This window comes from Plodia interpunctella, chromosome 6, assembly GCF_027563975.2.
Source record: "Plodia interpunctella isolate USDA-ARS_2022_Savannah chromosome 6, ilPloInte3.2, whole genome shotgun sequence".
In the NCBI taxonomy this organism is placed as follows: domain Eukaryota; kingdom Metazoa; phylum Arthropoda; class Insecta; order Lepidoptera; family Pyralidae; genus Plodia; species Plodia interpunctella.
Genome location: NC_071299.1, coordinates 3,405,413 through 3,427,935, shown reverse-complemented (window position 1 = coordinate 3,427,935; position 22,523 = coordinate 3,405,413). Strand labels below are relative to the sequence as shown.

General features: G+C 38.4%; 1 protein-coding gene across 3 annotated transcripts in view; it reads right to left on the bottom strand.

The window, feature by feature from the left end:
• The window catches only part of spg (sponge), a 52,137-nt gene that overhangs the window by 5,601 nt on the left and 24,013 nt on the right, over window positions 1–22,523 (bottom strand). For 2 of the 3 annotated variants that reach the window (XM_053747067.2, XM_053747069.2), the window contains 32 exons: window positions 19,659–19,773; window positions 18,662–18,946; window positions 17,043–17,255; window positions 16,570–16,669; window positions 16,016–16,251; window positions 15,376–15,535; window positions 14,727–14,850; window positions 14,024–14,178; window positions 13,304–13,472; window positions 12,885–13,019; window positions 12,025–12,271; window positions 11,391–11,577; window positions 10,744–10,991; window positions 10,388–10,549; window positions 9,897–10,025; window positions 9,038–9,182; window positions 8,353–8,581; window positions 7,831–7,848; window positions 7,262–7,418; window positions 6,879–6,992; window positions 6,380–6,508; window positions 5,797–5,991; window positions 5,065–5,206; window positions 4,724–4,884; window positions 4,436–4,543; window positions 4,026–4,134; window positions 3,376–3,580; window positions 2,618–2,707; window positions 2,329–2,425; window positions 1,959–2,089; window positions 1,021–1,118; window positions 359–511 (listed from right to left, as the gene is read on the bottom strand). In XM_053747067.2, coding sequence (XP_053603042.1) covers window positions 359–511; window positions 1,021–1,118; window positions 1,959–2,089; window positions 2,329–2,425; window positions 2,618–2,707; window positions 3,376–3,580; window positions 4,026–4,134; window positions 4,436–4,543; window positions 4,724–4,884; window positions 5,065–5,206; window positions 5,797–5,991; window positions 6,380–6,508; window positions 6,879–6,992; window positions 7,262–7,418; window positions 7,831–7,848; window positions 8,353–8,581; window positions 9,038–9,182; window positions 9,897–10,025; window positions 10,388–10,549; window positions 10,744–10,991; window positions 11,391–11,577; window positions 12,025–12,271; window positions 12,885–13,019; window positions 13,304–13,472; window positions 14,024–14,178; window positions 14,727–14,850; window positions 15,376–15,535; window positions 16,016–16,251; window positions 16,570–16,669; window positions 17,043–17,255; window positions 18,662–18,946; window positions 19,659–19,773 — 4,946 coding nt within the window. The remainder of the gene's footprint in view (window positions 1–358; window positions 512–1,020; window positions 1,119–1,958; window positions 2,090–2,328; window positions 2,426–2,617; window positions 2,708–3,375; window positions 3,581–4,025; window positions 4,135–4,435; window positions 4,544–4,723; window positions 4,885–5,064; window positions 5,207–5,796; window positions 5,992–6,379; window positions 6,509–6,878; window positions 6,993–7,261; window positions 7,419–7,830; window positions 7,849–8,352; window positions 8,582–9,037; window positions 9,183–9,896; window positions 10,026–10,387; window positions 10,550–10,743; window positions 10,992–11,390; window positions 11,578–12,024; window positions 12,272–12,884; window positions 13,020–13,303; window positions 13,473–14,023; window positions 14,179–14,726; window positions 14,851–15,375; window positions 15,536–16,015; window positions 16,252–16,569; window positions 16,670–17,042; window positions 17,256–18,661; window positions 18,947–19,658; window positions 19,774–22,523) is intronic. The other variant, XM_053747068.2, reaches the window with a different exon arrangement.

The window sequence follows — 22,523 nt, the reverse complement described above, 5'->3', positions numbered from 1 at the left end:
TGTGTTCAATCTTCTTTTATAATTACAAAAAGATGTTCCCCTATCGCGTTTGTCTGAATGTCTGTACGCGATAAACCCAAAAACTACTGCACGGATTTTTGTATGATTTCACCAATAGATAGCGTGATTCCTGGGGAAGGTTTATGTACACCTAAACCACTATACATAATTCATTATGGTTTTACTCGAGCGAAGCCAAAACGGGCTGTTAGTTAAAGATACAAGAATTAGACTATTAGATTATATAAGTAAAATATTCTGGCAGTAAATATTTATGATTATAACTTAAATATAATAATTTTATAACTAAAAATACGCATAACTGAAATCTAATATAGTGGTGCACCACAATGCATACCATTGTTAAGGTGCCGCTGCTCCTCAGCGTTGGTATAGGCGTGAGTGTCGACGCAAACACCGGAGTCCCGCGCGTCCTCCCCTCGCTCGGGCTCCACGCGGCACGACCGCCGCGGCACGGCTGGCGGCGCCTCCGACCATGACTTCTTGTCTCCTGAGTTAGTGACTAAACTTGTGAGAATCACAACCAACTGTCGTCTTAAGGGCTGATTAGATGGTACAAAAAACAGCATTCCAAAATAAGAAATTAAATTTTATATGGAGCAACTGTATGACGGTAATGTATTGTTCCGTCACGGATTTTGGAATCAAAAAGCATTTCTAATATACTTTAATGAGACACAAAAAATAGTAAATCTAGTAATTAATAAAACTGATCAATTAAAGTGTTTTATTTATCGTGTTTGATTATTTAAATACCTTCATAAATTTAAATTTTACCGTATCGAATAGCCAATTAAATACGCTCAAATGAGAAGAGTTATGTGTGAATTACAATCTACGGGAAACTACTGAAGACACCAACTACACGTCGAGAATTTTCACATCAATTTAACTATAATGTAACTGGATGGACCTGTGCAATATGCACAAGTGCACAGTGAGTAGCCACAACGCACAGCACGCTACAGAACAAACGAAATAAAAGACAGTAAATCTAACCTGAAATCCTCGGCGGCAATGGCGGTGCATCGCCGGACTCGCTCCATGAAGCTCGGCTATGGCGACGAGTTTCAACCATTTCTCCGTCCATGGAATCCCTGCGAAACCAACATAAATTGTTACCTAATGTATTGAGTTATATCAAAACTCGGAAAACAAACGCTTCATTCATTCATGATGTCAGTTTTCTGATGCTGCGAGATTGCTGTTGTTTTAAAAATAACCCCATATAATGGCGAAGTTTGTGAAACAACTGTTTGATTCGACGTTTGGTTTATTAGTCCTCATGTGTATCATTATACAGGGTATCTAATGCGTAACCTTCTAAAGGCGACTTAAGTACATGGATAATATAATATATTTTGTTCTACAACTTCCAAAAAATATACTACTAATTACGAAAAGTCATAGAACAAAAATCCGTTTTTGTTCCTAAGTAGTCTTTAGGTTATGTGTTAGTTACCAGTTTTAAAGTGGCTACACACAACACCGTCATTTTACATTTAGTATGTCGATTTCTCACGCTACCTATATTCGTTCTCTTTTCTAAAAGCCATTCATAAAAAAGTTAAAGCATACATAAAAGTTATAAGCTAAAATATGTTTTGTCACTATTGTACTTCATATTTGCCATTGACAGAAAGAGACAAAACATACTTTAGATCAAAGTATGTTCTAACTTTTTTTATGAATACATAGTTGATATATTTCTTTACTAGCTTTTGACCGCGGCTCTGTAAAATTTCCCTCGGGAACAGTTATTATTTCGCGAAGAAAGGTACCCACCCTATGTCCTTCTCCATACTTCAACCTACATGTATGCAAAATTTAAAAAAGATTGGTGGAGTACTAGAGCGTGAAGAGGTAACAAACAAATTACTTTCGCATTTTGAATATTAGTTAGGTTGACTCATCGGGTACAGGTTCCTAGCACTGACCTGTACTGGTGAGAGTCCCTCGAGGAGACGCAAGCAGACTTGACCATGGGCATGGCGTGGTCGGAGCGGCTGTCGCGCAGCGGCGCGCTGGCTGACATCACGCTCGGCTCCGCCGGCTCTTCTACTGAATACTGTGAGGCGGGGGCGATACTTGTTGAACATGGCTAAAGTGTGGCCCATGTGCGATTGAATACAATATACACAATAAAATCAATAGTTGATCTATATTGATCAAATCGAAAACTTTAAAAACTCAATTAATAATTTTCCATTCCATGAATAATTTTTCATAAGTGTATTTTTGTTACGGTTTCTTTATACAAATGGTATTAGCACACTTGAATAAAATAAAATTTATTTTTAAACTTACAATAGGTCTGTTGTACAAATGATCTTCATATAAGTTTTCAGTTTGTTGTATACTTTGAGATCTTTTATCCAATGCTGGTACAGGCGGCAAAGGTGTACTGAAAAAATATACCGGTTTAAAATATATAAATATAGAATAAAACATTTTGGAAGTTGTCATTATCTCAACTATATATACTATATATGCAAGGATTAAAATAATAAATTTATTATTACTATAATATCAAAATAATTGATAAAATAAATAAGAAATTATAAAAAAAAGTATACCATACAAGAGTGACACTTACTTGACAATACTCTCAGAAAGCTGTCTCCGTGCACGAGCTAATCCCGGCCCTAAGTTCTGTCGCAGTTGGTTGAATCGCTCCACTAACCGCCTGGAACAAAAAGTTTATTTTTGCGACATTTTGTTATCATGAAAACCTTATTGAAAGTAAATGGTAATATTTTGTCTCCAAATTCGTAAATGTTTTTACCGTATTTTGGGTAAAATGCTTTCTTTATTCTCTCTCCTACAGTTTGTCTATAAAGAGTAGAAAATTGATTTTTAACGAATTAAATTATTTTTTTGCCAATGCTATAAAAATTCTAGCAGAGGACAGAGTGCCCTTTATTTTCAATTTTATATAGACAGATTGATCAAAAATCAATATTGTTAGTGTACAACAATATTGATTTTTGATTGTATTCGATACCTAGACGTCGAAGTTAAGAGATTTAGACGCCGAAAATTACTGAATGAAGAAGAAAAAAGTAGAAAAGGTTGCGGATCGTTGTATAAATGCTTTATCGGTTGATCAAATTGAAATCTTTAAAAACTCAGTTAATAATTTTACATTCCATCAATTTTTTTTTATTTCAATAGTATTAGGAATCATTAATAAAAGAAATTTATATATAAATCCGAAAAAATCGAAGTATAAGAAGAGTATAAAAGAGATATATTTTTTGTGTAGTGTACTGTTAGAATAAACCATTTCATCTTTTCTCTATTCTACTCGGTTCCCCGTCGATGTTAAAGAGCAAGAAAGCAAGTGTCGCGTACCTGTGTAAAGGTTTGACGTCGTCGGGCGCGAGGCGCGCGTGCAGCGCGAGCGCAGCCTCGAGTACGGCGAGCTGCGCGGCCACGAGGCGTCGCAGCCGCGCCGCCGCCGCGGTCGCGCGCGCTGTCGCCGTCCGCGCGAACTCCGCCGACAGGAACGCCTGCTCGTACTTCGTTATGCCGCCTTGCACGTTTGCGTCTATTGTGCCTGGGGAAGGGTATTTTATTTATCACACTCATATTGTCTGCATGTTGCGTTAGGTATTAACGTGAACAAATAACCTTGAAATTTCGAAGATTCAGTGTTATTTTACAACCGGCCGATTGCCTGATATCAACCTCCGTTGGAAATGATATACGCAGTTGTTCATTAACTGCCAAGCCTGTGTGTCGTACGACATCCACGGGAAGATATAGAGTTGTTATTTATTTATAAACACTTGTATGATTGACTATGATTTTATATGCATCGAACCCAAAATTTCGTGATATTTATTTATTACAATTATTTATTTTTTGCACCCGCATAGCATTATCTATATGACCCAATGGATGTTAGACAACATTTTTAGAATTCCACCTTTTGTACATTCACAATATATATTTTGTTCTAAAGTGTAAACAAATAAAAAAGTAACGAGAAGTATGGGTACCCTGTAGCCTCATGGAGAAGGGGTTGATGTTCCGCGTAGGGTCGGCCGTGTACTGTGAGATCAAGCTAAGAAGCTCGCGCTCTGTAGACTCCATCGTTTCACATGCGAACTGCAATCATTCAATTAATTCCATTTATTCTGAAGCGGTGATGGGACGTCCGCCTGGGAACCGAATGGTCCCAGGTTCTAATCCTTCTCATGCCACATCAATCTAACTAATGTATAGTAGTTTTCATAGACCACCACCTGCTTCCGGTGAAGGAAAACGGAAACTTGTTGATTATTAACTTGTGTGTGAAATGGAGAAGGCAATGGCAAACCAGTCCATTAATAACGGTCAATATAACAATCACTGAAAACTAGACTTTATTTCGTAGCTCAATCATTCTTTATTTATAAATTAAACTTACTTCAACAGGCGGGATTTCCTCGACGGACCTTGATACAACTTCAGACCACCGCAGTATTCCGGGAAGCGTGTTCTCTGTCACTAGAGTGGTACGTTCGATCCACAGACTCTGAAACAAAATTATAAGTTTTATAGATCACTATCACGCAACACCAAAATGTCTAATGCGCAGGCAAACCACAGACACGTCAAGCCTCAACTCTCGTGGCGCGTATTTGCTGCGCGATAGCAAAATGGCGTATATAAGAGTGTTTCTCAGAGCGTTTACACCGCTGCGACATGTACTTACTTTAAATTCGTTGTCCTTGTCTATGGGCGGCTTGTGCAGCGGACGGTCGCACAGGAAGGTGTCCACTTCGTTGCACGCGTAGAAGCGCTTCACCTGCTCCGGCGCACCCGCGGGCCAATTCCTGCGCGACGGGACCGGCTTCACGTTGCAGATCTGTATGTCTGCAAGTTCATGGACAGTCGTTCATATGTCGGCAACACACTATTGTCTGTCATGAAAGTGAACAAAACGGATTTTTTACGAACTACACATTAAATTTTTGCAATGCAATGGTCAAAATTTGATAAAACTTCGTACATTACATCAAAATCAACTAACGCCAACTGTATTACAGTACTCACACTGTCCATCAGCCGCTATGATGGAGTCGTCAGGCGGAGTATTCCTCATCAGAATGTGGGCCGCCATGTATTCTGACTGCAGCCGCTGTGTGAACGCGCCTATCCGCTCGTAGTCGTGGCCGCGATATACGAACTGTTTATTCTGGATAGATATAGAAATCAATCAGAAGTGTGCCCCCATTTCTTCTTTAAACATGACGTAATAGGTCAAATTAAGAGAATATTTCCACTATTTACAACACACTCATATACATACATAGGTAAAACACTATAGAACTATACTTTCCACGTTCTATCTACTACGTCATATACCATAGAGCAAATGAGACATATATAGCAGTAGACAATTTCTATGTCCACGTCTCAACTTTCGGGGCGCGCAGTACCACGTCTTTATTACGTCGAGAGTAGCACAATCCTTAGGTCACGTTTACCTGGACAGCGGCTTATTCGTGGATGAGATTTTGAATTTGAGACATCATAGCCCGACATCGTTCTAGCATCGTTTATGTGAGGAATCCCTAATATACAAACCTTTTACTCTTACATTCTACGTCTTAATTTCACACCAATACCAGTGGAGAAGCAAATAGTTATCATCGACAGAGAGCACACTCGGTATTAGTATTATTCCTTTCATAACTAGCTTCACTATGTTTCATCTACACCACAAAAATACTGCATGCCTTCGCTGAAGGCGAATAAGTGATAATGTATAATGGAAATACTCACCCTAACAAACAACGGGCAACCTTTCCCATAGAAACCGACACGGAAATACTCCGGTTCCGGTCTGAGATCGTTGAGAACCGAATCCAAAAACGAGGCGTGCATTCGTAAACAATGTGCGAGACGAGCGTAGTCGCAGAGGCGGGTTTCGTATAACGTTGCTAGTTCGCGAAGTAGAGGCAGACCTTTTTCCCAACACTGGAATGTAAAAAACATATTTTATATCCGTTAATTTTTTTATTTTTTAACTACTGAGCATGCAAATTGGCATATACGCTATATTACGATATACAATTATATTATTATTATTTATTTATATATTATTATGATATACAGGTGGAAATTCATAAAAATAGTATATTTTAGTCATGTGGGGCAATTCTACTTTCTACTAATATTATAAAAGCGGAAATTTAGTTGCGAGTGAAAATATTTATTACTAGATGAAGCAAAATGGACATAGCAAATAGGACGGATTTCGATGAATTAGAAATAAATATATAACTTAGTGTACATTTTTATCCCGAAATTTCAAGCAATACTCCGGGGTGTAGTTTTAGTATCAGTTATCATGTATCAGCTATACCTTTCCGCGATCGAAGTATTGTAGCGCCTGATTGTACAGAGCCTCTTTCCTCTTCCACTCTGGCGTTTCAGGGTATTCAAGGTCGACTCCGATTTGATCGCTGTCCCAACTCAGAGTTTCTGCATAAAGCTGTGACACAAAAAATAAATAAATTTACTATCATTTCCGTTAACATTGTGGCTCTTATTTGATATTATATTCATGTAATTAGTTCAGTGGTAATGCACAAAAATATCCATAGATGTGATATTACGGGTGCTTTATGTTGCAGTGCAAGTTGCGGATTAATGTTATCAGGCGCTAAATGTAATTATTATGTGACAAGAAATTCTACTTATATTATTAAATCACTTTCTTAAAATAACAAATAACAGAAATTTTTTGACAAGTTCAGCTCTGTAGGACGAGCGAAAGTAGATGAATTTCAGATTGCAAGATTTATAGACAAACACTCATTGGGACAGAGAAAACTAAACAAAAAAAATGTTAAAATACTTACCAGTAAAGTGCAGCCGGCTTCAACAAAATTCTCAGATCCGATATGTAGGTCGTGCAGTTTGTAAACGTAGCGCAGGTACATTTCCTTGCGATCGATTTCGTTTTTGTAGAAATTCTGAAACAAGGATGTTAAAAATCAGATACCTAGTATCCATAAAGGTATGTAATCATTTGGTACTACATATACTTACGTAGTATTACTTATAAGATTTTTTAGTTACAAAGATACATGGAATTCACTCACCGCTAGGAGCGCTGGTGTAGTGAAAGGTTAATTTTCTCACAAAATTTTGACTATTTATATATCTATCTATCTTATGTGCAGGACGCCCACGAAAGCTGCGCCAGCGCACATGAGCCAGATCAGTAGATGTCGGCCCTCACCAGCAGGTTGACGGTGGCCGCCATCCGCTTGTCGCGGTGCTCGGCGCCCTGCATGACGGCCCTGTAGTCCAGCAGCCGCTCCAGCAGCCTCGTCACGCAGCCCACGAACGCTGCGCCAGCTTCTCGCCACCCTTCCGTTGACACTCGCTCCATCAGTCTGTGTACAATGTCATTGAATACAATCCTTTATTGCACATACAACAAAACAATAAATGAAGACTAAATGAAATGCCCGATTAGCTATTTCTACGTTTTGTGTTTGACAATAATAAGTAAACATGTTACAACACTACAGCTTTAATAGTTAAGTTATATATAACGTTTAAAAATATATTTTATTTTTCATAAGCGCGGAAATATTTCTACCAATAAAATCGAATCAAACTCGTACGTGTTTTGTTTGTTACGTATTTTAAACTAGATAGCACCAGTCATGTTGTTTTTTGCTAAAAACCTTATAACTAAGCCCATTAAAAGGTTCATTTCTTACGAAACAAGATATATATTTCTTTCTTTATACATGAAGATAAATACAAATACTCAGTTGGAATGAATAATGTCATACTTACACAGAACTCAAGTGCTCCCTGAATTGATTTGCATGAACAAGGGAAATAATTTATGTAATATGCGATAAAGTGATGAGATAAATCATGTCAAAATCTTATAACAAAAACAAACATATTTGTAAATTTTCTATATATTTTTATGATTTGTAGATGAAAGGTAGTTCGTATAATTAATACATCAGGTTGAGATGGACAAATATCTTTCTCAGATTGACCTGGGTTTTGAATGTTTATCCATATGATGCACCGTTGCACCTGTATAAAATATAGTATCTCTGAATTAGTATCCATTACACAAGTTGCTATTTAAATTTGTGTGATTTGACTATAAATATGTATTGATGTATTTTTTTAAAACTTTTTCGTGGCCTGTCGAAGCAATTACAACGATATATTAAAATAAAATCCGAAAAGTGTTCTACCATTTTACCGTCTTAGGGATGATCGCCATAAAGTCATCCTATCCTGGCCAATACCTACAGGTGTATAAGCGGACAGGTGATTTATTTAAGTATCACTTACACAGTGTCAAAGAGTCTTCGATAATGGTCATCGGCCTTATTCTCAGCCACCAAAGAGTCCAGTTTGTCCACCAACGCAGCTTCAGTCCTCCTGGCGTGGCCCGCGGCAGCCCTCTCAGACGCCATCAGCGCCACTAGGGAGCCTAATGCCGCACGCCGCAAGGAGCCTACTAGGGTTATTTCTAGTAGGGCTCCTACGCCTACGCCGATTAGGTGAAGTTGTGCTGGCCCTGTAGGTAGTACATAAAATAACATAAAAATATGTGCAATATTACGTATTTATCTTTTACGGGGTTGGCACTGCAACGGTTGTGAAACTCCGAAAGCCACGTGTGGCTGTTGATATGCGGGCCTTATTGGAGGAACTAATTAGTGAAAAGGAAATTCCCTATTCGAAATATAAAAAAAACACATTTTTTAAAAATAAGTTTCGCTAAGAAGTTATATATGTCAGTAAATATATAAGTTATAAGAAGTCACAGTAAAAGTCGGCGTATGGTTCTATTATAGGTGGCGCCAAATGCTAATAAAAAACTTTGCACTAAAAACACAGTTGGCGCTATGTGAATGCGCTATGACGCTATGACATTTTCTCAATCCCGTTTTAATACGAAGAAAAAACTATTCCCGAGGGCTTTTAAACGGGCGAAGTCGCGGGTAAACAGCAAGTGATCTATAAATGTCACCTAGCGTGTTCCACACGGCCAGCAGCTGGCGGCCCGCCTGCGCCCGCAGCCGCGCGCGGTCGGGCCCGCGGCCCGCCCAGCGCTCCGGCTGCAGCGCGCCCGCCGTCACCAGCGCCACTCCCAGCTCCATGTAGCCCGACCACAGCTAACAAATCGAACACAATGGCTTTTTATGAGCAATATGTCTAGAATTAAGATTGTATACTTATGGTTCTCCTTAAAAATATATAAATAAAATAAATAAGCATTTAAAATAAAGTTGAAAACTATAGACGACGAGCTAGTGTAGCAAACATTTTTTTCTTTCTCGACATATTTATTAAAATTATGCTAATAACATTACGATCTAGCCTAATGGTAGGCTAATGAGTAATATTACATCGGCTTAGTTTTATAAAGTTCGTAAAATAAGAACGTGTCTATCGTCACTTTTCTTACTGCGTAGCCAAACGAAATAGGACATTTCCATACAACTTCCCGGTCCATCTCAGATTGAGCCAGCGAAAATCGGGCTCATAGTGAGGGACAAATATTATCAGCGCTCTGTCCCGACTATCTCTATCAGGAACATAAAAGGTAAATGTAGGTCTTTTGCTGGCTATAGCTTTTCGAATGGAATCTAAAAATTTAATTTTGAAGCAAATATCTTATATAACTTACGACCTGAAATTTTGCATAAGACCCACACACTTTTACATTAGATTACAATGTCTCATTGCGATATGATTGACCCGATTGGTGCGTCCATATTCGGCTCCCGACGAGGCAGCTGATAAACAACAATAGCATTCTGAAAGAGGGTTGACATTGGCCAGGCAGTCCGTCGTAAAATCATAGCTTATATAGAATAAATAATTACCTGGGTATCAAACTGAGGTGGTTCATCTCCGAGAAACCTCTCGAGCAGAGGTTTGGCCAAATCTTGCATCGCATTCAGTAGCACTTTGCAAATTTGCACGCGAAGCACCATCCAATCAGGTGGGAAAACCTAAAAAAAGAAAAATCGCAGATGTAATTTTATATGGAGTACTTACTTATGTATTACTGTACTCTAACTTTGAAATGAAGAAATATTTTTTACGTTTCTACTTAAGGTGTAAGGGATAAATATTTATTTCATTCAAAATGTAGGTATTTTCCGCAGATTACAAAAATTCTTCCACTAATACGACGAGACTACAGGCGAGCAAATACCAAGAAGTTTCACAAGGACATTTATTGATTTCACACACGAAATTAACGTCATGTAATATTCGAGCCACTTCATTCTTAATAAACATAATGCCGCACATGCTGGCAAAGTTTGTTTTTCTGGCGCAGTAAGAATAATGTAAATTTAAAAAAACTTACATCCTGTTCAATTAGATGTCTGAAGACGAGGAAGGACCTCATGAGGAAGTCCTTGAGAGGTTTGCGGTCCTGCGGATGTGGCGCCAGGTGGCTCCACAATCGCTGGTAGTGTGCCGGCTTCAAGAGCTCCATGGCGCCTAAGAGGCCAGCGACCATTGCACCCTGAAAAAAATTGCAGAATTTTTTCCGGAATGAAAGGTCTTGTCCTTTTCCGTTCTTACAACTATGAATATGTATGCAAAATTTCGTGAAGATTGGTTGTGTAGATAAAGCTTGAAGAGGCAACAAATAAACTTACTATCGCATTTATTATGTTTGTTAGGATTATCTTAAGAATTTAACAAAGAACAACTTACCAACACTGGAGAATTCCCACCAATCAAATGCAGCACAGTCTCAACCAACATATCCAATGTATTCAGACACAACACATCCACATCTGGGTCTAATTCATCTTCATCATTTGGTTGTTCAGGGTCGTATTTCTTCCATAATAAGGAGACTATCTCTCCGAGCATTTCCGCGCATTGTGGTAGCTCTTCGCGGCGTGCGAGGTGAAGTCTCAGGTGGTGGCAGGCGGTCGTTAGGACTATGTTGCGGGCCTCTGTATAAACAAATATAAAAATATTACGTTAAACCCATATACAATATAAATATAAAATATTTTTTCCATGTTGTCCCGCCATGTTTTTGTTTGTAACGATTTGTACTCGATACCCACGATACAAGCTCTTTTCAAGAAATAAATAATTCTTATTCTTAATATTTATGTATAAAGCAGACCGGCAGACAATCGAAATTACTGGTCGTAGAATTTTCAAATTTGGTATGTAAATTCCGTGCGGAGCTTTTTGAAGAGATGATTTTTCGAAATTAAGACACATGAAAACTTTTTCGCTTTCTAGTAAACTGGCTTTTTCGGCCGGTTTCCAGGTCGATATTATGGCATCTTCCGATGAAGCCATTGGCCATATGGCCCTGTATTGAGTCGTAGCGCCCCCACCAGGATCCTGCGCCAGCGGCCCCTGCAGTATGAGCTGGTGCGCGAGGAGCCGCGCGCGGGCCAGCGCTGCGGGCGCGGCGGCGCCGCCCGCCTCCAGCACGGCGCCCGACACCCGCGCCGCCTCCACCGGGCCTAAAGCTGACCCCACCTCCGACGCCACGCTCGACCACGACGTCATTAGGGCCACCTGACGTTCACATTAAACATTACATCATTTTGTCAGGAAAAAAATAAGCTGCAAATAAAAAGAAAATACCAAAATAATAAATATATTACTAATTAAATATGCGACAAGGGAATTCTAACCCACCTACGCGCGGCTAGGTTCTGTATCCCGCCCACAAAACTGCATGCCATAGCCAATTACATCTACTAATAGACATCCCACCGTGCTAACTAACCGACCACAATTTATTCAAAACAATCTGTCTCATCATACAAATAGATTAACAAAAGAACTGACTGACCACACATCAACTTCACATATAACCAGAGAGAACCCCTCTCCCTCACTTCCCTTCTAAAGCTTCATAATATCCTCCAGTGGCCCTTGCGAATAACCCTCTATAAAAAACTACGAGTCTGTCTAAAGATTTAAGAAACTTCATCAACAAACAAACAAAACATAATTTACCTGTGCCGGGGCTAAGTGTTCTCTATGTGGATGATGAGCTAAAGCCTTCAAGGCATGTAAAGCGGCCCTCACATCCCTCCTAAAGCTGTCTTCATACTGTCCTCCTGTAGCTCTTGCGAATAACCTTCTAGAACGAACGGCTAGTCTGAATACTGCGCCTAAAGAACGGAGACATTTTCGTATAGGCTCTTGGCCTTCGGCGCCTGCGGCCCATTCGGCGCAATGTTGCACTGATGATAGAAGACCTCTGTGGAAAGATAATATATTACATTCAGTTTGATCGAATCTTGAAATATACAAAATAATAGCTATTTCGGTCCAATAATGTAAAAGAGAGTGTTGTAACTAAAATTGTCCTATAGCCTAAAATATGCACACAGTTATACTCATACGTCTATTTAAACTACGATTTTTATTCATACAAGCCAGTCGCAATACATTGCACATAACCACACTTGTTTTACTTTAAATATTCCCGGTCAGCGCATTTGAACCCTTTTTTATTATGGTACTGAGTTTCTATGATCAATTCATGTACATATTACATTGCGGAATAAACGAAATTTAACTGTTTTGCCATTGAAATTATTCTTGCTTATTAATCTAGCACCAAAAGGTTGCTTCACAACTATGTTAGACATTGATATGATCTATGATGGTAACAAGAATATGGCGGTGAGATCGCATCAATATCAACACTACCAAAAATGTAATTTCCAAACTATTCTCTTATTATTGTGTTAATATAACAAACTATATACCATAAAAATACAAATATATACCCTGCTGTGGGTTGATATAGGCTCAAAATGATGACCAATAAAGAACTAATGTAACAACTTGTTCATAAAACCACATACTTGTATACCAAAGCAGCTGAGAAGTGTTCCTCAATGTAGACATCCAAAACAGGCCTGAAGTGCTGGAAGCGACTCTCGTCAAGCAAGCTGCATATCGATACGAGGACTAGAAACACCGTGCCTGAGTGAGGGGTACTGAAACAAGGGCGTTAAGTAGTGTATTTACCATACGAGCGTGAACATATTGGTTATAACATACAGGATTAAGGAACGACGCGAAGCGGAGCGCTAACATGAAGCCCGAGTATGTATGTATCACGTTTTGCAACAAGCTTAAAGTAACTAATCCTATATGTCAGTGATCAGATTAACTTTTCACATCACATCAAGGCCACTTAGGAGAATACGTCCTCTAAATCGTGTCAAAAGATCAAAAAACTAAGAACATTTCATATTGTGTTTGTAAATATAAATCTTACCTATTCCCGTCTTCAGTGGAGAATAAAGCAAAGAGTGCGTCCAATACATCTCGTAAAAATTTGATGAGTTCTTCACAACTGAGCCCGTCGCCCAACCGCAACACGCGGAGTAGAGTTTCTTGTACTTTTTCCGGATGCGCGCGCCATTGCAGCAATGCTAGGAGGTCCTCTGTAAGCATGAAGTTTAAACATGAGTTAAGTTGCTGCATCCTGTCAGATAACTAACGTTATTATGTGAACATTCGTTAGTTACCCTGTGTTCTGGCAGTTCTACAACTTCACCCTGGGTTCTGGCAGAATCATCAGCGTCACAGAATGACCAGCTCGTCTGTGATTTTTTGCTGAGTCTGAGCCTTTTTTCCATCGTTTGTAGTTGTACATTAGTTGTTGTTGAATAATCTACGATATCACTACATGCACTTTTTTGACAACCATACCATGTACTGTGTTTATTTACATGTACAAAATGGTGGTGAATAAATTTTATTATCTATATATCTAGTTATCTGATTTAATATTATAAAGGCAAAAGTTTGTGAGTATGTACTTCTTAACGCTCAAACGGCTGGGCCAATTTTAATGAAATTTATATAGATATAGAGGCATTATTATAACAATTTATTTCACCGCGAGAGTAAACTCTTGTAAAATATTTTGATTAAATAGATGGAAATGAAAATAAAAACAAGCAAAATAAAAATACATATTTGAAAGCCTTACCATTTTGTGTGAGTTTAGTAGAACATAACAAAGTGCTAATGACACAGTTTTCTTTGGAGCTTCTTTGGAAAGACGCCACCGCGCCGTTGACTGACGCAGGCCTCGATGCGTCATTGGCGTGCGATGGCAACGATAAGTAAGATGCAGTTGTCAATCTGTAAAAAATTAATTAAAAATTTAAGATAACCCCCGACTCCAAAGTTGTTGCATCATCCTCTGTTAGAAATTAAAGGTTTACGTCAATACTATACCAACGACAGCCGCGAAATAAATATATAAATATTGTTGTGAAACTTCCCTCTCTTTCCATCATTTGCCGCATTTCCTTCTCCACTCTCTGCATCCTTTGTTGTGAGACCATTGGCATGGCACGTATGTCATCGTTAACAAAATCAAGCCAGCATTTTTTGGCTTTGCCAATCAACTACGTCGCGTGCAATCCAAGATTCATACATCATCAGCGCCTCCCTTTTCAAGCTTGACTGGCACAGGCAATAAAAAAAACTTGCTTAATACAAAAACTCTTGTCTCGTTTATTTGTCTGTCTGTATGAACGGGATAAACTCCAAAAACTACCGGACGTATTCTGTTCACCAATAGATAGATTCTTGATTTGAATAACCTTGACTTAGAATTTGAATAAACTTGAAATAAAAAAAATAAATTACATGTATTGCACGCAATGAACGGCAATTCTACTTACTTGGTAGGGTCGTCACATTTGTAGACGTAAAGTTCGTGCGCGCCGTCGCTCAGCGTCGCTCCACTCGGCTCCATCAGACGTGCGAAAGAGAAGCCGAACAGCTTCCTCTCGTTCTTGTCGCGTGCTAAAATATTGTAAATTTGTTTTTGTATTATGTTTAAACACAGAAAGAGTTAATTTTTATTCCGTAGGGCCCTTTCTTGTTGTGTAGTTAGCAACACTAGGTGAATATCAACATATCTCTACCATTCTATTTCAAAAAAGTAGCAAGTTAAAAGTTACGGAAAAAATTTAATCTTAAGGCCATATTTAAATTCATTCCCATTTTTCACTTGAGTATATAATAAGGCATATTAATCCGTGTTCTAATTACTTATTATGTACCGATTTACATTAATTTGCAAATAAAATATATTTTATCAATACTAATATTATAAAAGCGAAAGTCTGTTCCGCTTTCAGGGCTAAACCGCTGGACAGGTTTTGATGAAATTTGATGCACGTAAAAGACATAGGCTACTTTTTTTCCCAAATATCAGTCCTCAAATGACTATAATGGAGGGTGGAAATTTAATATGATAATTATGCTGTAAGAATTATTCTACAGTTACAACAGTTAGCCATTGAGATGAAGTAAACTGTCGCTCACTAGAGCAGTGCCGGAACTCGAGGCGCACGTGCGCATGCGTGAAGGTGTCGAGCGGCACGGTGAGCCGCAGCTGGTCGGCCCAGGCCGGGCTGTTGTTGTGGTACAGCACGAGGGATTCGTATGTCGTGGACGCGGCGCCGCTCGCGCCCCACACGCATTCCTGTTCATACCGTTTTATGTTATTATGTAATTATATATAATGGCGCGCTGGCAACATTGCCAGAGTAGCGCCACCGCGGCGGCTGCAGCAGCGCGAGGCAACAAGGGCGCGCGTGGGCGCTAATAAACGTCAACATAGAGGTATAAGAAAATAATGTTAGTATTGGTTGAACTTATCAGAAACAATCTATTCAAATTCAGCATTCTTTATTCAATTTAGAATGATATACACCACTTATTGACGTCAAAGAATTACTTTAAGTCAACTGCCGACTTCCAAAGCGCAGAAGAAGCGGGCAACCAACTTCACCGCAGCCTTATAGATAGATAAACAGATATAGGTGACACTACCACATACTCACTGACACTACTCACTGTGACGGAAAACATCGCGAGAAAACCGTCGGACAGAGAAATCTATGGGCAAGGGCAAATCTATAGGTGAGCGTAGGAAAAGGCTGAAATAATGATAAAAACTTACGCTAATAATCTGGCCGGTATTATCGTGAACGCTGACAGTCGCGAGGACATTTTTGGCGGTACTTTTGCCGCCCCTCTCGAACTCCGCTTTCTCCAACGTCAGATATAGGTCATTTCGCACATCGCCCGGCATTATGATGTCGGGGAAACCCCGTTTGGCCGTGATCGTGGCGCCGGTGGACACAGCCTCTGTTATACTACCCGAATGGGTTACCAAACGTAACGCTACTACGATACCTAAAACAATACAAAGAGTAAAAATATGAAATCATGTCTTTGTTGTCGTCCCGTGAGCCCGGTTGCATTCAACCGTATAATTTTAAACATTCTGCACTAATTTTTTAACCAGCCGCCTGCCTAAAATCAACCCTCGAAGCTGCAAGGCTAGGTGTTCCTTAGTCGCCTCGTACGACATCCATGGGAGTATATGGAGTGGTCCTGTTCTGTTATGGGCCACACGCTATAGACATTTGAAATCAAGTACAAAATGTATGAATTTAAAAGGCAAGCCGTCAACTAAATGCCAATGATTATTTCAATCTGTTCTATAATTACCATAATTAGGCTGTCCTGGTAATATATTGCATTTGTTCGTCTGTTTTCTAATCAACATATCGTGTAACTGATGAAAATCTTTCTCTTCGCATTGGTATACCTGAAAACAGCAAAAATAGTAATTAAGAGGTTTTGAACTGGTGAGAATACCGTAAAGAATTTCACAGGTACAAGTTATAAGAGAAAAAATAATATAAAATTGTTTAAGACCATGCCAGAAATTACAGAACAATTAAATACAAGTTTAATTTATAACCTCATTAATCAATTTATCATTATTATTAACACAACAGAAAAAAAAACATTTTGAAAGTAACAGACATTTTGCATTGTTTATTATTTTTTTAAATGAGAGAGCAGGTTGCGGGTTCGAACCTTTTTAACGGACGCTGGCAACACCAGGGGTGTTTGACTACACTCGTCGTATAGACGATCCTGAAAAACATTTTCGCGCCCTTTTTGATGAAACTTACTTTAAACGTGTACTCCTTCTCTGTAGAATGCGGCCCGGGTTGCCTAAGGACTTCGGCCAAGGGCAGCACACCAGCCCCCAAAGGTCGCCTGGCCACTGGCCCCCTCCTCTCACCAGTGCCACTGCCGCTGCTGCCCGCCCCTGACCATCGACCTACCCGTATCACCCACGCGACCAGCCATAGCTCGCGGGAGAGATCTGTCGTTGAAAGGTCCTGAGAGAGACCAATTTATAGATTAAATAAGATAATGGTTTTGACTACAAGAACGTTAAAATTTTATTTGGATGTGTATCTTCTCCTACACCAGCACTATTAGCGGCAAATTCAATCGAATGTCTTTCATTCGAACTAGCGGAAAATTAAACAGTAGTCGGCCTTCATTGAGGAAACGCCAGTTTAAGTAATAAATACACTCAATAACACCACAAAATGTATCACTTTCAGGGGGAAAAAAATCTTATAAAATGCAGGCATATCGTCCATACATCCTTAAATATACAAAACAAAGTCATTTGCCGCGTCTGTCTGTTTCTCTGTCCACGATAAACTCAAAAAACTACTGCACGGATTTTAATGCGGTTTTCACCAATGTAGGCGTAGGTGTAATTTATTGATTTTACCCGAGCGAAGTCGGGGACGCCGCTAGTATGAGATAAATAAAACGTAATTTTATTGACGCTTGTAATACTTGGCAAATTTAACTGCAGTCCAAAACACATTGTTAATTTATATAACGGTATAACACTTAATGGCAATATAATACATTCTACGTTTTATGTGTATAAATATTTCGATATTCTATGAGATTAACTGGTCACTTTATGATGATTACAAGATACCTGTCGCAATAAACCCAGATGTTTTTATATGCCTTTCCTTTCTTTAAATGGCGACGTTTCTATTAAACCCGTCTGGGATTGGCGAGAATCAAAGCCATGATAGTTAATGGAAACTACGTCTTATAACATATCTTCATATAATACATTCTCATAATACGCTTACAAATTGTAGTATAGTCACAGACCATTGAAACTTAGTATAGTACAGTAAATTCTACTCCCCTAACATGAACATTCAATCGCTAAAACATAAAATTTGAATAGCTATCAATCTAAAAATCAGCATTTTTAGATGACCTAATGAATTTAAACAATGGTAATTTCTGAGTAAGTAATCAAGTACTATATAAATATTCTAAGAAATTTGCAATCAATACGGCTATACATCGCACTGCACAACAAATGTAAATTGCAATCAAGCAGTGGAGACACTATTCATTACGGTCTTATAAAGAATACTTACAGCAGAGCTCTTCGCATCATTGGTAAAAACTGTAGAAATTACCGTCCGGAAGTTTTCGAGTTTATTGCGTTCATAGAGATAGACAGACTTCTTTTTATAATATGAAGTGTAAGGATAGTATTTAATCCACAGATACAAAACAAAACAAAACATTCTGAAGATTCGACTATGACTTTACAACCGGCTGACTGCATAACGTCAACGTCCTTGAGAGTGGTATTGTTGCCTATCAGGTAGCAATACCATAGCATATCATTAGTCGGCCTATAAGAAATTCACGTAATCTACAACATAACGATATAACAAAGTATACGTACAGCAAAGAGAGTGCTATTTGCGTGCAATCTATCCACATAATTTGAGAATCCATCCCTCGCTATCCGCACTCTGAACCTTTCCGACAACGGCTGCGCTCTTCTCGCGTCATGTAGCCACAGGAGTAACTCGGCTTCGTCCCCCCCGGCCGTGTGACCGAAGTCCCGCATGCTGCACATGAGGTGGTAGGACTGGGAGCCGGAACTCGTGGGTGATCCGCCATTTGTGAGGGTGCCTGAGTTGAAGCTACTGCCTGAACCGCCCGCGCGTCGTAGTGTGCCGCGCCACTGAAATTAGATTTGCATTTTCAATAGTTTTACAGACAATTTATTTAATAAACATTCATGATGATGAAAATTGCTTTATTAATTTATTTCTTTATTAATAATCATATCTGAATAAAGTATCTTTGAACCCTAGTTTACTACGGCCAGAATATCATGATAATGTATACCTACCAATTTTGGCCAATATTCGTTTATTTAACGTGCAAAATTAATCAATATAAAATATGAATGTAAAAGTGAATAAAAGTAACACAAGTTGTATGCAAACTGATAGACCTCGTCATCATAAAACAAACAAAAACAAAGTTTCGTCATTTTCCTTATTTGTGATTCAGGGTAGTCCCTGAAAGCAACTTTTCTCATCTCTAACCATTTAACAAGGAAAATACAATTAAAACTGCATATAGGCAAAATAACTAAATGAACAATAATGGAGGTGGAAGGTCCGATTAGAAGGTAAAGCTACACATTTCATTATACCTTATAGTTTGAGGCGACATACTCGCATAATCTTTGCGCATTATCTATGAAATACCATCTGGTTAGACTGTCCTTGCATCGGCCCATCTGAGTTCGCAGTCTGTTGAGCGTCCTCCAGATAGCCCAAGGTAGGTCACCAATCAGCGACGACGTGGCCCCTCGTCCAAAAGATTCGATGGCCTATTTAATACAACAGTCTGCAGGTACTACAACTGTTAAAACGAATACTAACCGCTGCTGCCCTTTCAGCACTTTCTTGGTGCACCCTGTACAACTCAACGAGACTGATCTCTTCAGGGTCCACAGCTGTCGCGCCGCGTCGTGGAACCAACTCCAAGCCAAGTTTACTGGAACAAATAATAATACTCGTACGAGTTCAAGTTGGACACTATGTACTGGTTTACTAAATAATTAAAGATTATGTACGATCAAAAACTTTAGAAGGTACGCTTATTCGCATTGAGGGGTTTAAAACCTCTCAATAAAATTGTACGAGAATGATGACTGGACATACTAATAAAGTAATGGAGCATAGAATAGAAGTAGTAGAGGTTAAAATCTACATGACCGGCAGACCATTTAGTAATTTGTGAAAAACATTGATCAGCTACACAATTTCCAATCTTAAACAGCAACGGTTAGCCACCAAGAAGTTCAATAAACATTTAATATTTTGGGAACCGGAATACGATACAAAATCCTGTTTTAACCAATATAACGAAACCGCGCATCGGACCTGCGCCGGCGCCGGTCGATTGGCCAAAAAGACGTAATTGGCATGCATAACAGTCGGATTGACCAGAATTCTACAAAACGAACGTGCGAATATTATGAATCACATGAAAGGTAGGTATAGTCTCAGGTTAAAGGAATTCCCTGCATGATTCTGTGTCAGCGGTTCTGTTAGCCAGTTCGTAATATAATAGTTGCTATTGTTAATATTGCTATTGTAAAAGGCGGTACACCAAGTATACTATGGAGAAGATAAGAATTTTAATATTTTATTAGTTATCCTGTTGCGTGGGGTTTTACAACCATAAGGTTAATGAGTATCTATTTGGTTTCGCCGATAAAAAAATGGAAGCAGTTTCTATCAGATTTCCATCTTTTAAAGAAACTTTTGAACATTCTCAAATTATAAGTAACGATCATCATTTAACAAAAAACATACTTTACGTTGACTCTTTGTAAATTAAAGATACTTAGTATTGATGTAAATGTAGAAGAGTTTAAACATATAATTAAATGTAACCTAAATCTACACTCAACACCGTGTGCCCTATTCAAGTTATATGTTTAGATTCAACCATCTGTGTCGTAAGCCATAAAATCTCATTCAGACTACACATAAACAAGCTAATGTGTAACCTATTTAGTGAGAGTATGTAATATCATTTCAAAACGATTCGAACAAAATGACAACATCTGAATATTTTCTAAAATAATATCGTTTTTTAAAAATTTGTTGTTGCTGGGAACTATTTTCGAGTTATCCATGTCTGAGAAATCCAATTTGCTATCAATCAGGTTAAAATTAGATGCCTTTGGGTATAAACAAATAATAGGTTTAAAAATATTTCAAAAATCTAAATTAGATACCTAACGTGAACAGTCACGTAAGCCAGACTGTAGACTAAGCTCTTAGCTCAAATTGACAGCTTCGATAGATCCAACCAAAAAGTAACTTTCACACATACTTACTAACCTTTTTTTTTACTTGCACGAAAGCTTTTAGCTTAATAAAATTCTTTGTAACATATAGAAAGTCTTAATGGCTTATGCAATAGTTGTGGTTATGGCAGAACCTTGGTGGCAGTTTTTTTAAAGAAAGGTGACGCATTGATTTCTCGGAACTTTAACCGATATATCGAGGAAAAAGTAATTCGCAAAGATCACTCATAGCTCAAACCACGCTCAAACAAAGCTCTAACCGTTAATAAAATTATCTACTTAGCTTTTATTCGGGAAATAGAGGATGAAATAGGCTGTGGTCTATGCTGATATGTATTTTTTTATCACATCTGTTTCAGTAATGGACTGGAGGAATTTTTTTATTTCATTTGGTCGAACAACACTACATGTAATTGAAATTTGGTACGACGACTACGATCGGGACTTAGAATTTTGATAGCTACCTAGGAGACTAGGAGAGTCATCAGGGGAGACAGAACGATTTATCTAAGGTTTAAAATCTCAAATCACAGCTTCGAGCACTTCGCAGAGATTGTTAATGTGACTTTAAGGAGTATAAATGACCGATGGTGTATGCAGTGGAAAGGTCGCGAAACCAGTTACTGAGACCGCCGCGGTGGCTGGCCGTCTGGCTTCGTCGCCAATCACTGGTCTCTTTGTCGCTACGTGCCGAGATCCAGACGTATCTTAAACATTTTTAGCCAGTGACAATTGTTTTAAGAAATTGAGGACAGAGCTCCGAAATCACTTATTTTTTTCTTTCGTCAATAAGAAACCCACAGAAAATATTAAATTATTTTTCACTAGGTACATACATAAAAAATGAATGGATTAGATATTACAATAGTCATTAGATGTCCAAATGCTGGATAAAGGTCTCCCCCATTTACCCCGCAATGGGACACCTAATGGCTCTAAATAATAGGAGACTTAATTTAATAAATGATTAAAGAACATTTTTCAAGTTGAAGTTAACTTACTAAGTTCACGTAGGTACTTTTTCACGATTACTTATGAAATCGGTATTTAGCCCAAGCATTTACCTTACCAACGTACCTATGTGCGCTTGGTCATGCGCTTGGTCATGTAGTAGGTTGCACAAAGCAGTTTGAGCTTTGTTTGTGTACTTGACAAGCTAATAAATATACTTCTTCAATTGTTTATTTACAATTTAATACTCTCTCTTCTCCAATTTTTTATTTAATAAAAAATTAAATTATAGACTGTTCAAAATTGTCAAAAATATAGCCAGAAAAAAGTAAAGTTGTGATGAAAAAACCGTTAAAATTAAAAATATAATAACAAAAGTAAACATATTTTCGCCAGCAAATAAAATTTCATGTGACATGCAAAAGTTCAAACGAGATGAAAGTAGAATACATTTTTGCACCACTGCATTTTTTTA